The 17,467-nt window shown below is 48.4% G+C and overlaps 1 protein-coding gene across 3 annotated transcripts in view; it reads left to right on the top strand.

Moving 5' to 3' along the window:
* Positions 1 to 17,467, top strand: part of LOC138489441 (zinc finger protein 554-like) — a 225,915-nt gene that overhangs the window by 59,408 nt on the left and 149,040 nt on the right. For all 3 annotated transcript variants that reach the window (XM_069617162.1, XM_069617163.1, XM_069617161.1), the window contains exons 3-4: positions 4,563 to 4,655; positions 7,683 to 7,790. In XM_069617162.1, the coding sequence (XP_069473263.1) occupies positions 4,563 to 4,655; positions 7,683 to 7,790 (201 nt within the window). The remainder of the gene's footprint in view (positions 1 to 4,562; positions 4,656 to 7,682; positions 7,791 to 17,467) is intronic.

The following is a 17,467-nucleotide window of genomic DNA, read 5'->3' as shown; positions in this document are numbered from 1 at the left end:
TGTTCCATAATATATAGTAGTACAAAAGGGTAGTTTGCATATTGCACACCAGTAGGATTTGCAGCACTCTATGTACTAGCCTCCTGGTTCCCAAGAAAGTTCCTGTCTAACGAGCGATGCCTGATATCCAGGAACTGCTTTTTGGTCCCAGTTAATGAATCCTAATTTCGATCCCTGATAGGCCCGGTACTGGACCCTGATGGGGGCGGGGGGATTAGGGACCCTGGCCCAGAGTGGGAAGTGGTAGTTCGGGGACGGGGGGCGTTAGTCCCTCAAAAGCTCTCAATTTCCTTGATTGGAGTTACCGGTACCATGCCTCCCAGTACCTTTTCTGCTCCGAGTTCTCTCTTTTGCATTGCACAATCACAAGTACCAGCAGTCCTGGTGGCTATCACCAAATGAAGTGGACAGAAAGAGAGGGCGTGCACGACAAAATATGCACAATGATACCGGACAGCAATTCCAAGTTTAGAGAAAAGGCAAACAACTCATCGCAAACAAGAGAACCTGAAACTGTAAACCTGCAGAACATTATAGAAACAGCAGAGCAGCCCATGTTGAGAAAGGGGGAGGGGCTAACAAAGGCCTCACACCTGTGGAATGCCTATGTTGAGAAAGGGGAGGGGCTAACAAAGGCCTCACACCTGTGTAATCCAACCTCTGGGGAAAGCGTAGCCATCGTTTGGCCTGCAGCATCAGGTCAGGATTGGAACCAATTGAAGGGGCAGGGAGTGATAGAACTAGAAAAAGAAAAGTATACAAGGAAAAGGAGCACTAGTGAGAGCGTGGGTTTTACGGTGAGGTTGGAGGGAGTGTAGAGAGGCCAGAGACCATGCTGAGGAAGGACGTTGGAGAAGACTGCTGGGGAGTTGGTGGCAGAGTTAGTGTACAGTGCAGGTGAGGTGTTAGTTGTAAGAGAGGGAGGTGTGCTGTTTTGTGTGTGATGCAAATAATGATAGATAATTTGTGAGTGATTGTAGTGAGAAAGATGCAAGGGAGTAGGTGTTGGATGGAGAGAGAAAAGGAAATAGGTGAGGGGTGAGGGGAGGAAAGGCAGAGAATAGTGCTGTCCCCGAAGCAAGGCTCTGGAAGGAGGTGGTTTCGCACATGTTAGTACATGACAAACTACTACCCCATAGCACCTGAAAGCGATATTGGTGTGGGGTGGGACTACCTTCTGGAGGTATCTATGTATCGATGGGTATTACCCGTGTGTGTGGGTGTATAATAAACATTAGATGCTATCCATAGCTACCCTACACAGTTCTATTAGTAAGCCAACATGCGTTTGCACTTGCAAGATAGTGGGCCTCATTACAGGTCCAGTGGTAGCCGTGCCAGTAAAACCGGCAGGCTGCCACCAGACTTGTGCATTTTCTGGCGCCTGGCTTCACGGAAACATTGGGGCATTACAGCCCCAGAGGTCCGTGAAGTCTGGCAAAGGAAAAATGTTAATCCCCGTAGGACTCAATGGGGATGATGGAAACACTGGCACCGTTAACAACGGTGCTGGTATTTCAGTGAAAGTCTGCGTGTAGGTGCCGGTCTGCCCGTCAAGTCAGACCTGGTGGGCGGGAGGCTTACCGGCACCGTTGTTACTGGACCGGCAAAGTTATGAGGCCCATTGTCTTTCATAGTCATAACTCAAAACAGAATAATGTCCTCACTCTTGTTTAGCATTTACGTATCTATGTATTCTCTTGGAGATATTATATAGGAACATTAAAAATAGAATAGTCAAACCATATGTCCTTTCTAGGATATTGTTGTTTGTCCTAATGTCCCCCTGAAGTTACCCAAAGTACTGCGAAGAAGAAGATGCTCCAAAGAACAGTACAGACTTCCTATAGGAAACACCACTATAGTACGGGGACAAGAAGAGGGTTTTTGAAGACTACAGGGCTGAAGGTCATGCATATCCCGTTAATTGGATTGATTGTGGCCAGGCAATTGAACCTGACACTGTACACCTGCTGCCTGTTGAAGCCCTCAGTTGTATAAAAGGTGGAGTTCACAAGCATCATGGAGAGCGAGACTGTGTGAGGAGAGAGCAGCAGGAGAGCCATCCCAGTCTGCGGGAAGCTGGAGGAGAACGGGACGCCGAGACGCTGATGGATGGCACAATGAGATAAGCTGTTATTGCATTGCGAGGGAGACATGTCTCCAAGGTGCCGGAGGTGGGAGAAGAGTACTGTGGAAAGTACCAGTCCCTTTGCTGTGGCCAAGAACTGCTTGTTCCCCTAAATCGCAGTAACCATCCAGGAGTGTCTGAGGGGCAGGCATAGACACTGACCTCAAATCCCAGAAAGCATCTTACAGAGGAAACCGAAGAAAAGTAAGTTGCAGTCGGTGAGTTTCAAGAGAATGCAAGGAAACCCGGTACGTGTATGAAAGTGAAGGAATTGCACTGTAGCAGAGTGATGGTGTGCGGTCAGCACGTTCTCGAAGTCTCTGAGTGAAGTAAAAGAACGAATTAAGATGAATGCAATACTTGAATTGGATTTCTGCAGAAACATTGTGTCAGGTGGTTAAGCGATACGTTTTCAAAAGTCTCTGACTAACGAAGGACATTGTAAATGTATCACGAAATAACATTAAATGAGTAAGAGTATCAAATCGATGAACAAGCAACCCGAGGGGAGCCAGTGAAGTGAGCAAAAGGCTAATTATGCAAAACAAAGCTGTAAATGAAGGTCAACCAAATCCATTATAGAAAGGAGAACCAAAGAAGTATCAAGAAAGGCAAACCCTGAATCTAAGAACTTGCGAAACCCTGCAATTCATCAAAGTGGTAGAAAGCTGGGTAATGGCAACTGGTTGCATGACCTGTAACGAGTTCGCCGTGCGGCCTGTTAACTGCGCCTGGACCAGGACGCCCCAACAAGGAGAAGTGTGAAAGCAACTTTGGAATACCCTAAGGCTGAACATTGTTGTTTTCAGAATCAGTATTTGAAGCTTTGGGAAGGGAACCCCTGAGCTCCTTGGAACATATTTCTTTTGGAAATCCAGGCTTGAAGCTAGGGGAAGGGAACCCCTGAGCTCCTTGGAACATTTATCTTTTGGAAATCCAGGCTTGAAGCTAGGGGAAGGGAACCCCTGAGCTCCTTGGAACATTTATCTTTTGGAAATCCAGGCTTGAAGCTAGGGGAAGGGAACCCATTAGCTCTTTTGGAACATTGTTTTGTGAAACAGTGCCTATGCTTGGGGATCATGATTGCCGGGATCACTGGGGCATTACAACCCCGGTGATCCGGTAATTCCGGAGGAGGAAATCGATAAATCCCCATTCCCAAGGAGTCCTATATTAAAAAACCCACTTCTACCCCAACTATACCCAAACATTTATAGGACTCCATGGGGATGGGGACCATGGAAACACCGGCTCCAGTGTTTCCATGTCCGCCTGTAGGCGGCTGGTGTTACACCTCCTGCCTGCAGGACTCTTAATCAGCCGGTCCAGAAAGAACGGTGGTGGCGGATTTACCACCACTGTTCTTTCCTGACCGGCCGGGTCGTAATGAGGCCCTTGGACTTTTCCTTAGTTTCTTTAGGTAAGACTATTACAACCATAGATATGACAAGTTAGGCATTACACCCATCCTGATATGTTAATAAAGGTTTTCAAAACTGTTACATACATCTGTTGTCTGTGTCATCTCTTTATACCATGCCTGTCTCACAGTACATACCCAGCACCCTACTCTTCTTTTCTTTTCAGTTCTAAAATGATAAAATGACAGTACTCCTGTCTTGCTTGTGTATGGAATGGGTTTTAGGAGTGGAACCCATTCCAAGATATCCTGAATCATAGAAGCGTCTTGACAGAAGGGCATTTCTGGTTCATTGTGGCAGCCGTAGCTGTCGGAACTAGTTTGGCTTCTGGATTTCATGACCAGATTGGCATTTTGGGGGTGTTGGCATTGTTCTACCGCTGTTGAAGATTGGTGCTCATGTGATGGGAATCCTTTCCAAGATGTCCATGCTGAAGACTTATTCTTACCTTAGGGGGAAGGGTTCTCCCAATCCAATATGGCTGTTGCTTAGACTCCATCTTCTTGTCGCAAGGCTTGGTCGTATAGTATTTATGTAGCCAGTAGTGATGTTCATTGTTGCTTCCGTACTCATCATCACTTGATTGCTTGTTTGCTGGTAATTGGCGCTCAGGTCTGCTCTTATCCATGTTCCAGAGTTTTTCTGCCTTGTGGGTGTCCCCCAGAGGATTCCAGTCCCTATGAGCATTCTGCCTATTTCTCTTCTGCCCCAGAGATGTGTACCCCAGTCTACAGGTGCCACGGTCTTGCTCCTGTTTAAGTCCTCCCACTTAACCACAGAATGCACATCCTGCACATCCTGCTTTTCTCACTGTGCAGCAGTTGCACCCTTTCTGGGAAATTTCTTTGACAGGATCTTCACGGGCAGGAGACCTTGCAGAGATCATCAAATAAATGTCCTCTGGTGGTGAACATGTATGTCCTCCAGCATATGACAGGTTTTAAATAACAGTATTTTCATTACACAGGGGGAGCTGTAGAATAAAGCATGTTTTTGTATTTTATTAACAGGTCCACTTATTGTTGCCACTGTCTTTTCATTAAGAAGCACAGAAAAACAAGAAAGGAGTTTCACGGACAACCAAGAGGCAGAGAACATTTATGGTATGTATTGTGTGTTAGCTGTGACCAGACAATTGTGCTTTTGTGGGGAATACTGTGCTCTCCCGTGGAGCAAAGTCGAGATCTGGCATGATTTCCATCTCTTCAGCCTCTGCCCGTGTGGTGGATGTTTCTGGTCTGTGCTCTTCTCGTATGTCTGCCCGTGGGGTGGATGTTTCTGGTCTGGGCTCTTCTCTTATGCCTGCCCGTGGGGTGGATGTTTCTGGTCTGGGCTCTTCTCTTATGCCTGCCCGTGGGGTGGATATTTCTTGTCTGGGTTCTTCTCTTATGATTGCCCGTGGGGTGGATGTTTCTGGTCTGGGCTCTTCTCTTATGCCTGCCCGTGGGGTGGATGTTTCTGGTCTGGGCTCTTCTCTTATGCCTGCCCGTGGGGTGGATGTTTCTGGTCTGGGCTCTTCTCTTATGCCTGCCCGTGGGGTGGATGTTTCTGGTCTGGGCTCTTCTCTTATGATTGCCTGTGGGGTTGATGTTTCTGGTCTGGGCTCTTCTCTTATGCCTGCCCGTGGGGTGGATGTTTCTTGTCTGGGTTCTTCTCTTCTGTCTGCCCGTGGGGTGGATGTGTCTGGACTGGGCTCTTCTGTTATGTCTGCTTCACCAAACCCCATTAGCCCTCTATCGGTTTGATCTTGATCAGAGACATCCAGTAGGTCAGGGAATGATGCCTTTTCTAATATCCCTTGCACAGTTCTATTTCTGACCGTAATTTGGCAGGTCTGCTTTCCATCATTTTCTAAAAGGATTTTAACATCTCCCCTGTAATGAGGGTCTACCACTCCAGCTAATGCATCCAAACCATATTTCCAAGCTAACACCAACTTGGATGTTAACCTAATGTAGTTACCCTTGGGAGCTGCAAAACTAGACCAGTTGATACAATTTGTCTTTCCTCTGGTTCTATCATTAAATCTTAACTAAACGAGAAGTCAAATCTGATTGACTCCGAAGTGGCTACTGAGAGGTTGGAGGCCCTATCAGTAAGTTTGTTAAACTTTGGGGTTCCCTGGTTTTTTATCAGCCAGGTCAATTCCCACTCCTTACACCATATGTAAGGTTGCAGAAGTACGCGTGTGACACAGTGGTGGCATGCTTGTTGGCAAAGACTTTTATTATACAAGATAAAGAAAGGGAAAAACCATCTTGCTCTATTTCTAGATGGGTTGCCCTGCCTCAACAAAAACACTTGGGACTCTGTCAGGATGTCTTGTAATGTATGAAGCTCACCATTCTGTGTACAAACCTATTTCCGTCCTTTACAATAAACTAACTAAGAAAAAACTGGTTTTCTTCTTGATCCAGACAGAGGCTTCTCACAGCCTGGATATGGAACTTTAAATGAATGTTTCTTTAAACACAGTTCGCAAGTATCAAAAAGGGGGGGGGGGCAGTCTCTTCCCCAAATTTCTTCCTCCAACACAAAACTGTAGCGCCAAGTCTGGTACACTGTCCTGCCAGGTTTGGCTGTCACACTTTGAAAATATCTCTTCCTTTGGCAATGGGTCCTTGACCCTTGGTTTCAGCTTGTTACAGTTCCTTTTCCCTTTCACACATATCTCAGATCCCCCTTGACTGTCTCTGACTTGCTCTAGGCCTCAGCCCTTTGAATGTTCGCTCTCTCTTATTTGGGTCCCAGACACTAGTGGTTTGCTGATGTGGGAGTTCTACCCCTTCATCACTCAGTGTCCAACTGAACAGACCTGGTATACTCCCCTGGCAGGCACTATTCCACATAGGGTACGATATAATGTTTGTTCCAGCTTTTCTGATGTGTTTGTTACCCCTTTCCTTCTCCCGGATATTGGCCCCTGCCAAGCATATCCTGAGTTTTCTCTCTCTCTCTCTCTGATATTGTCAGGGTCACAGACCCTTTTTGCCGGTCTTCTGCGCCACTTGGCTTACTCTCCTACTAAGTCTCTTCTGGTGCAGCATATATATGTGTTCGTATGTTTCTCTTACGGTCCTTGACCCATGTATTATTAGTCTCAGCTCTCCTCGGGTCCCAGACCCTTTTGTCTTGGCCTTCCAGAACACTTGGTTTTCTCTCCTGCCAAGTGTATATGGATGCAGTATATTTTTGTGTCCTTATATTTCTGTTAGGGTCCTGGTCCCACGTTTCATCAGCCTCTTTACTTGGGTTCCAGAGCCTCCTTAGATTGCCCTCCTTTGGGTCACAGCCCCTCTCATGGACCCAGGCAGCGCCCATAGATTTCTTTTGGGTTCCTGCTTTGTGGTGTCCCGCTCAGGCTCTTCCTGCTCGCTTGGCAACCATACTGACCTCTTCTCCCAGCGCCCACTGTCGTCCGCGTCCCTGCTTCGGTTTTGAGTCGGGCTGTGTGCCATTTCTCCAGGATGCGTCTCGAGTCTCTTGCGCACTTGGATGTTCTTTGGTTTCTCGTGATTTGCCGGTTCTTGGCAGCACTTCCAAAGATATCAACTCTGCTTCATCGTCATGCCAGTCTGCCTCTTCACCCTGTTTCTCTTGGTCTCCAGCATTCAAACTTTCCTCAGGGGCAGGCTTAACAAATGGTCTAGTCCGTCCTCTAACTTGTACTTCCGGTAACCAATAAGCAGTCTCCAACAACTAGACTGTATGTTCTGGTTGCTATACATATTCCTCATTACTCCAGCCGTCGTCCTCGTCTCAATACTGAACTGATGATCACCATAGAGTTCAGTAGCACTCGTCCTGTCTCAGTATTTTCAGGTAACTTGATTTCCTCAACTCTGCATAAAAGGATGTGAGTCAGGAAGACCCCAGGGCAGTGAGTGGGGTGAAAGGAAGGAGGGGAGTGCAATGAAGAAGGGGAATAATGTGCTCTCCCAGGGTGATCGTGACTGGTCCCATCAAGGGTGTGCCCATCCTCGTCCATTGATGAAAGTAAAATTGATAGCTGGGGTTTAATGCTCTGCAAGCAGGGAAAAGTATATATTCAGCCGTTTATAATGTTTGATGTACTGGGACTATTTAGCACCAGCCAGTGATGTCATGTTAATGCCCCTTTTCCTTTGTAGCCTACAAACCAGATTTCCAAGTGGAGTTGCGAGGTTTGCCATTAAGCAATCGGAGTAGTAGTCACTGGACTGAAGAGGCCCAACACGAGACATCTGAATTCACCAAAGGTAGGTTTCGATTAGTATGTCCGACCTGGTCCACTTGGCCCAGCCCATTACCCGCTTGCTGTGATATATTTTGTTATCTACATATATTGCACAACAGCTCTTCTATAGCTGCACAAGACAGTAGGAAAATATCTTACTTTAGTGGGTTTGTGTGTCATCATCGGGGAACATTGTGTAATCGGCTGGGGTCGACAAAAACTTTATTCATTCATATATAGATATATAGATATAGAAATCACAGGGAAAGTGATGCATTTCTGGCACAAAAATGCATACAAAGTGTGATGGCGATAACAGACCGCAGACATGGGTCTGTGCCAATTGGGTGAGAGAATGTGACCAAATGTTGCAGAGGAAAGTAATGGGACGGAATTTGAAGGACAAAGTGTTAGGCAGAAACCTGTGCAGTTCCCTCTGGGACCACTGCAAAAGATTTAAGACTACAGGTGTTTGGCAGTAAACCCACTTGGTAGCAGTCTGCACCACCCAGATTTACCTGGTAGCTGTGGCTGAGCAGTCAGACTTCCCTCAAGAAGAGTTAGGCAGTATGTAGAGCATACACAATAGGCACAGAGACACAGTAGCACAAGCAAACACTGACCAGAGCTTTGTGTAAAAGTATATAATTATTTATTTAAAAGACACACTTGTAAATTACACTAGCACAAAAAGGTAAGTAAGTTTCAAAACAGTCACTACTACTATATGTACATCCCTGATTACTTGTTGGACAAGTCTTAGTTAACACCACTTATTTCCAGACAGAGGTGAGCGCTTAACGTTAGATGGCACTCCAACAAGTTAGTTAAAAAGGGAGGGAAAAAGGCAGAGTTAAGAAAGCAGCAAGGCAAAACACTTTTCAAGTAACCACAGTAAGTTTTAAGAAGGCAGTCTACTGAGGAGCAAGGAAGTTCAGTTGCCAGGCCCACTTTAGGGAGAGCCAGGCGAAATATGCCCAAGATCACACAATGTCAAAAAGTCTTCTAAAGTCTTTACAGGTGAGTAGAAAAGGTTTTGCTAAGTTCAGAAAAGTTTAGTTAGGGTGTCCCAGGCTAACCCAGGTTCGAGAGCCGAGGGCTAAATCTACCTCGTACAATCGGTGGCAAGGGGAGCCGGGCGGAACACAGTACCTTTAAAATGGAAAGGATCCTCCAGCGGTGGCAGTTGTTCGCGGCGTCGTCCAGAGGAAGAGAAGATCTCGACGTGGAGGAAAGCTGAAGGTCGTTGCTCTGCCAGGGAAGAAACCAGCCGTGGAGTTTTCCGGTTAAAAGGATGTTACCCCTCTTTCGCGGTAGAGGTAAAAAGTGGTATCCCGGGTGCCAGGGTGCTTGGCACAGGCAAGGCAGCCACGAGATGCTCCAGGGAGGCGAAAAGAAGGCAAAAACTGGTTGTCCCCACCAGTCAAGGGAAGAAGACTCTCCGGACTGGAGATCTCCTCTGTCGTTGGGAAGTGGTGAGACGGTTCAGCAGGGCTCCACCGGTGGTGTCGTCGTTGCAGGTCGGCTCAGCTTCTCCCTCTTTGGCTTCTTAGGTCCTGTGGCGACTTCTGAAGTTCCAGTCCCCAAAGTCCTGCTTTTATGCAGCAAACCACCCATTCACCAGTCCTAGCTGTCACTCAAACATGCTAAGTGGTGAGCCGGGGGCTCACCACTGGGCCAATCACACAAGAGTGCGACTTGAGTTGCCAAGGCAACTCAGTCCAGGGTGCCCAAACCCCCCTCCCACACATCCTGTAGACCCAGACACAGTGGCACCACTTTGGAGGGCTTCTGTGCAGAAGCCCGCCAAAAGTGGAACAAAGGCTCGACTCGAGTTCAGGGTTACTGAAGCGAACACAGACGCCATTTTGGCAGCGAGTTCTGGCAAAAAATCCCAACAGGTGAATTTATATTAAATAAATAAACCAGCGGTATCTTTAACATTGCACCAAAAAGTGGTGCATTAAAATCAATGGGAAATCCCAATGGGAAATATTCCGGTGGAATATTTCCGTGGTATCCACTGCCACCAGTCAGAAACTCGGCGAGGGGGGACGGGACAGTACCCCCTCGACAAACAGACCCAGGGGCAATCTAATTGCCCCTACCAGTACTTCCACAGTATGATGGTTTGTACTGGTTTAGTTCACAATTTAAGACTAGTAAAGTCAATGGTGACTTTACATGCCCAGGGAGACAGTAGTCAGTCCCAGGGTATGGGGGAAAAAATACCCCATAGCCCATGAGCACATAACAAGTCACAGAAACGCACTCAAATCATGTCCAAGAGTGAGGGTAAAAGAGTCTCACTCTTGGCAGGAGAAAAAAATAAACCCCAAAAATCCAGCAAAGCTGCTGGGGGACTCACTAGGTTAGGAAATTCAGCCTAAACAGAGAATTCTCTCTAACACTCGCCCCCCCCCCAGACTAAGGGACAGGAGGATTTAATCCACTCCTGGATGAACCTCATACCTCTAGTCGATGACATACATCCTAGAGAGTCCATCAGCATTTTGATGGTGAAACCCTGACCTGTGCTCAATGGTGAAATCAAACCCTTGGAGGCAGATTGACCATCTCAATAGTTTTGGATTTTCTTCCTTCATTTGCATTAACCATCTCAAGGGTTGGTGGTCAGTCTGAATGACAAAAGTAGAACCATACAAGTATGGCCTAAACTTCTTCAGTGCCCACACAATAGCAAAGCATTCTCTTTCGATTGTTGCCCACCTTTTCTCAGGATCCTTCAGTTTTCTACTGATTAAGCAAATGGGGTGCTCCCTACCCTTCTCATCCAGTTGGCTAAGAACTGCACCTATACCTACATTGGAAGCATCAGTTTGTACAATGAAAGTTTGGTGGTAGTCAGGAGCTCGGAGTACTGGAGCTTGGCAAAGAGCTTTCTTCAGGTTTTCAAAGGCCTGATTGCATTCCTCATTGCATTTGACATTCTTAGGGAATTTTGGAGAGGAGATCACATTCAGTGGAGAAGCTATGGTCCCATAGTTCTCAATGAAATTCCTGTAATACCCAGTGAGGCCTAGGAAGGCTCTCACCTGGGTTTGAGTAGTAGGTGTTGTCCAATTTTGCACAGCTTCAATCTTGCTGAGCAAAGGCCTTATTTCTCCACCTCCTACCTCATGCCCAAGGTAGACCACTTTACTCTGTCCAATCTGGCATTTGCTTGCCTTTATGGTCATATTGGCCTGCTCAAGAGCCTGCAAAACATGTCCTAAGTGGTTCACATGTTCCTCCCAGGAGTGGCTGAAGACTGCAATGCCATCCAAGTATGCCATGCAGAAGTCCTCCATCCCAGCTAGAACTTGGTTCACCATCCTTTGGAATGTAGCAGGTGCATTTTTCAGTCCAAAAGGCATAACCTTAAATTGGTATAAGCCAACTGGGGTAGAAAATGCAGTTTTTTCCTTGGCATGGTCTGTCAGGGCTATTTGCCAATAGCCTGACGTAAGGTCCAGTGTGCTGAGGTACTTGGCTGCACCAAGTTTATCCACCAACTCATCTGTCCTTGGCAAAGGGTGGGCATCAGTCTTTGTGACTGCATTAAGAGATCTATAGTCCACACAGAATCTCAATTCTTTGGATCCTGCCTTTGGTACTAACACAACTGGGCTAGACCATGGACTAGTAGAGGGCTCTATTACCCCGAGATCAAGCATCTTCTTGACCTCACCTTTGATGTGGGTTCTTACATTCTCTGACATTCTTTATCCTCTGCTTTTGACTGGCAGACAGTCACCAGTGAGAATATCATGCTGTCCCCAAGGGGTCAAGCCTGGTGAAAGTGAGAACAGAGGGGCAAACTGATTTAACATAGATTTGCACTCCTCCTGTTGCTCAGGTGTGAGATCTGAAGAGTGATTAACTCCTTCAACCTTTTCGTCCAAAGGTAAGCCTCTCAGGAGGTCAAGTAGAGCTTCACTCTCCTCCTCCTCTTCCGATGAAGCTAGAAGCAATGCTCCTACTTCTGCTCTAGAGACATAGGCTTTGAGGCGGTTGGTGTGGAAGACTCTGGGAGTTTCCCTGGGTTTGCCCAGATCCACCAGATAGTTGACTCCTCCAAGTTTTCCCACAACCTTGAAGGGTGCCATTCATTTGTCTTGCAAGGCCCTCTGCCTTGTTGGAAGCATAACTAGAACTAGCTGGTCTTGAGTAAACTCAACCATGTTAGCCTTCTGATCGTGCCAATGCCTGATCAGAGCTTGTCCAGCTTTCAAGTTGTCACTTGCTTCTGCCATCATGTGTGACATTCTCCTCCGGAGACCTTGTGATGCTGGAAATGCATCAGAGGGACAGGGGCTCTGAATCCTTGTCCTTTACTGCTTTTTATCGTGTGTTCTGTCATGTTTTCTGCCCAGGAGTCCATGTGGGACTCCTGGCAGTGCAGCTCTCTCTTTTGGTTTGGTGAACAGACCCATGGGATACCCTTATGGCACCCATGGGTAGGGGTACAACCCTGTGCCCCTAGTGTATGTTTTTGGGCACCTGTGGGTGGCCCACAGAGCAGGGTATGGGCTGGTGGCAGCTCCATGCTGAATTTGACAGGTGCTCTGGGTGTCCTCCATTTTGGGATACCCAGGCCCTGCCATTGGGATCAGTTGATTCCTGATAGGAAACAAGATGGCCCCTGTGGCCTCTTGCTTTCTATTGCCTGTTACCTTGTTTTCCCAAAGTCCTGGGAAGCCCTGACTCTGTCCCTTCTCCCTGACTGGCTGTTGGGTGGAAGTTCCATATATGGTGTTGTTGTGAAGGCCCAGCTAGACTGACTGGAGCCTTCCCAGTGACTGTATGTTGTGGGTACCTCCTGTGGGTGGGACCTGGGTGAAGGGAGTGTGTGACCAATATACACTCCTTGTTGTCGTTGTCTGGTTTCTGGCATGAGAGACAAAGACTGAGACAGCCCTGCCCGAAACTGGCCTGAATGCAGTGTGTAGTGTTGAATGGCTGGGTACTTGTCCCAATCCACATTCCTTGTTGTGAGTGTCTGGAAGGGAGGAGTGTGGCCTGAATGCACTGTGTGCCTGATTGGCTGACTGACTGCATGAATGCCCTTCTGTATGATTGGCTGCTGAGTGTGTGCCAGCAGTGTGGATGAGAGACAGAATAGTATATCTGGGGACCTCTCACCACTGTTCAGAAGGGTTCAGGGAACGTTCAGAAGCGTTCAGAAGCGTTCTGGAGCTGAGTCTCCACTCTAAGAGTAACTGGAACTGCTGATCCTCGACGTCCAGCTGGAAGAAGAAGACTTGCTGTTGCATTTGCTTCGACCGATCCGAAGGCTGCCGAAATCGTCGAAGACTGACCCGAGAGAGGACCTGGTAAGGCGCCCTCTTCCCGTGCTCCGAGGGACCATCGAGCACCGCTCCATCTTCGCCGAAGCGCCCTGGAAGACAGACCCTCGAAAGGCTGCCGACCCGAGACGGGACCGCCGAGGAGATCGAAGTGAAGCACCCGGACATCGCCGCCGTCGAAGTCCATTGCTGTCGACCAGGGTTCGCAGGTTTGCGTAACCGCTGGAGGCCCGTCGAAGTTGTGTTGCCCAGCCGTGGGAACCACTTGACGCCGTGCCGCCGACGACCGGAGCCATCCGCTCCTTTGCCTAAGAACATTCGAATCGAAGGACTCCCTCATCCGCACCGTCGACCGCTTTGTCCTGCCGGAGAAAGTCGAGGACGACCAACGCGCCGAGGAGAAACCTGCCGGTGGGTTTCCCGCCACCCGAAGACCACAAAGACTCGAATGACTCGGCGCCCTTGCTGGGCCTCCGTCTCCACAATCTTTGCGGTCCAGAACTATTGTCACCGAGGTGCCCCACACGCCTCTGCCTTGCAGGACGCCGACGCTCCGACGCCGACGAGCACCGCTCGGACGAAGCTGCCGCCTCATCGACGCCGTTCTACCCTGTTTGTCGACGGACGTTCGACGCCCCGTGTCTCCCGCTTGAAAGGGAAGGCATTCAAGAAGGGCGGTCGATTCCCCGTCGCCGAACACCGAGTTCCTCGACGCTTCTCGACGCCTCTCGACGATCCATGACTCCCGCTTGAAAGGGGGTCGCTCAAGAAGGATCTGTCGACGCCTCTTCGAAGAACTCGACTCCACCAGGTACATTGTGGGGGTAAAAACATTATAGGAGGGAATAAGATTTGCAGAACAATATATGGACTGGGCTTGTGCTATATCTTTATTTTACAGGTTGCCCAGGTGGGGGGATCTCCACACAGAACTGTGCCTAGTGGTAGGGGCCAGTATTCTGCCTATTGCTCAACCATCTTATTTTCTCTCCTCTCTCTATTGCTGGTTTCACTCTATTGATCTGTGTGACATTGTTACAGTATTGTTGATGCACTTTAATAAGATCTAATACAAAGGGTGGTACCACTTTAGAATTGTATATATTTGCCATTGTTGATTTTCCTGAGTACAAAGTGAGTTATTATGATAAGTGTACATAACCTTGAATATTGATTATATAAAGACTGTGTTCTAACCAATACAGTGTCTGGACATTCCTTTGTGGGGGCTTGGGGTACACTGTACTTAAGAACCAGCCTGCATCACCTCCTGAGAAGCTAGGCCTTGATTGCTCGTCCATTGCTACCGTATTAGAGAATCTTGGCCAGGGTCATATAGAGAGCAGAAGTACAGACACCCCCCACCGGTCGTTTTGTTTTTCTCTTCACACTGGTGGCAGCGGTGGGATGCTTATGGTTTTAAGAATCAGTGTATAACCATGCCACTTACAAAGGATATCCGCACTTTATTAAATTAAGGTTTAGTTGTGTACAAGATAACTGCATTACAAACAATGGAGTCTATTGCAAATGGCAAATTGACTCGGATGAGCTTGGAGGCTCTCCAGAGTGCTTGTGAAGCCAGGGAGTTAGACTTTGTGGATAAGTCTAGGGCTGAGCTGATAGCTGCCCTGGTGGACTACCAGACTGATGGTGAAACTCTTGATGAGGGGGGGAATGCAACCAATGAGGACTCTGCCCTTGGGGTTTCTGCTGAATCTGTTTCTGGGAATTCTGCCATTCCTGCTGCCTCTGTTCCAAACCCCAGCAATTCCTTGGAGCTTGAGTTATTAAGGATGAAATTGGCCTCTGAATACCGCAAGTTGGAAATAGATGCTGAACTTAAGAAAGAGGAGTTGGCTCAACAAGTGGAGCTCAAGAATAGGGATCTTGAACTCAGAAATAAGGACCTTGAACTCAAGAGCCAGGACACTGAATGTCAGAGAATCCAGCTAGAGAAAGCTAGAGTGGAGACTTCAGCTAAAACCAGTGAGAGTGTCAGGTCCCCAGCCACCAAGTTTATGAAAGATTTGGTTGGTGTATTTGTGGAGGGTTCAGATATCCTCCAATGGATTGAAGCATTTGAAATGGCCTGTGCGATTCATGATATTGATAAAAGAGATTGGGCTAAGTGTTTGTTAAGCAGAGTGCCTCAAACTGGATATGACTGTATTCTGAAGCTGAGTGTGGAAGAAAGGGGTCAGTATGAGTGTATGAAGTCTGCTTTGATTGCCAAGTTTGGCAAGACACCTACCCAATACCTTAGAAGGTTCAGGGATTTTAAGAATAGAGAGAATGTGTCTTGGGTTGACTGGGTGAGTGCTGCGCACATGAACATGATGGGGTGGATTGATGGATACAAGGTTAAGACTTTTGTTGAATTGTCCCACCTCTTGTTTTTTGAGCATTTTTCTGAAGCCTGTTCACCAGAGCTGCGTCAGTATGTGGCTGACCAGAACATTTTGGACCCCTTTAAGCTGGCTAGGTTGGCTGACAAGTGGGTCTCCCACCGGGTGTCCCCTAAGGACTCCAGTGGGAAGGACAAGGACAAAGAAAAGGGGACCTCTCAGAAAGCTGAGGAGTCTCAGAAGCATTCACAGTCGGGTAAACCAAAACCTTCCTCTCCTAAGACCCATAAATCTAGTGGGGATAAGTCATCTGTGGGTGGGAATAAGAGTAGTGGTCCACCTGCTGCAAAGCAGGCTCCCAGTGGTTCCAGTACCGTACCCCGCACTCCTGGCGCTTGTTGGGACTGTGGGGCTCTGGATCACAAACGGGGTGACTCCAAGTGTAAAGGTAAGGCACTTGGAGTACAGGCCGTCAGCCTGACCTACCCTTACCCCGTGTCTGAGGTGGAGGCCACTGTCCTCCCCTCCTCTACCGGGATCACCTTTGGTGCTCCGGTAGAGATTTCCTTAGTGTCCCTTGGGGCCTGGGACCAGTATGCAGAAGTACTGGCGACTATCCCACAGAACACCCGTAGGTTTTTAAGAAGTGTCCTCTTGAATGGCCAGCCTTCTACTGGTTTGAGAGACACTGGGGCAAACATGACAGTGGTGGACAGGACCCTGCTCAAGCCAGAGGACTATGTAGGTGCTCCTCTGCAAACCACCAGGTTAGCTGGTGGGCCTCCCAAATTATCACCTGTAGCCTTAGTCACACTCATGATTGGAGACAAGACAGCAAAGCTTCCTGTCCTGGTTCAGGACAATGTCCCTGCTAACATTCTGTTAGGAAATGATCTAGTAGAGTTGGGGTTGATCTCGGATGGTCTTCCCATGACTGCTGCTGCAGTCACTAGGTCACAGGTGACACCGGGTCTGGCTGTGGGTCAGCTACCCGAGCCAAAGGCGAGGCCTAAGGCAAGAAGAAGGAAGACCAAGAAGGCCACCTCTGTGGAGGGAACACCTTCTCTTCCTGCTGTTCCGACAGCACCCATTGGGATCCATGCTCCGGACGGGCTGGGTCCAGTGGAAAACCCAAATTCAACTCCTGTGGGAGGAGAGACAGAAGACTCTCCTGTGGGAGAGGTTCTCAACCCGGAGGATCATCCCGACCTTCAATGCTTGTTAGCTGAAGGGGGACCCTCCCGGGCAGACTTCTGTAAGGGACAGAGAGAGTGCTACTCTTTCGAGGGACTGAGAAAACAAGCCCTGTCCCAGGCCCAAGGAGAAGTGCCTAGGACATTCCGGATTTATTGGGAGGGTGAGCTCCTTGTTAGTGAGCCCACTAAGCTTGAACCTGGTGCCCTCAAGAGGTTGGTGGTACCCCAGGTTTACAGGCCCTTCCTACTGCAGTTGGCGCATGAGGTGCCCTTGGCTGGTCATCTTGGGACCAAGAAGACTAAGCAGAGGCTCTCTGCCCATTTCTACTGGCCACGGATGGGAGTAGAGGTGGAGTCCCACTGCAGGACCTGCCCAACTTGTCAGTTGTCTGGCAAGACTGGAGGCAGTGTCATTGCCCCACTGCAGCCATTGCCAGTGGTTGGCACACCATTTGAGAGGGTGGGCATCGACATTGTCGGTCCCCTTGACCCTCCCACTTCAGGTGGACATCGGTTCATCCTGGTCTTGGTAGATCATGCCACCAGGTACCCTGAGGCAATACCCCTTTGGACTGTTACTGCCAAGGTGGTTGCCAGGGCTCTCCTGGGCATTTTCACCCGTGTTGGATTCCCCAAGGAGGTTGTCTCTGACAGAAGATCCAACTTCATGTCTAGTTACATGAAAACCATGTGGAAAGAGTGCGGGGTAACCTACAAGTTCTCCACCTCTTACCACCCCCAGACCAATGGTCTGGTTGAGAGATTTAATAAAACTCTCAAGGGCATGCTAGGGGCTTTGGAAGAACCCCTAAGGAGGAAATGGGATCTCCTCCTGCCATGCCTGCT

Source organism: Ambystoma mexicanum, chromosome 9 (genome assembly GCF_040938575.1).
Source record: "Ambystoma mexicanum isolate Mex_15411 chromosome 9, UKY_AmexF1_1, whole genome shotgun sequence".
Taxonomy (NCBI): Eukaryota; Metazoa; Chordata; class Amphibia; order Caudata; family Ambystomatidae; genus Ambystoma; species Ambystoma mexicanum.
Note: the sequence above shows the minus strand (reverse complement) of the source record. Positions and strands in the feature narration are given on the sequence as shown.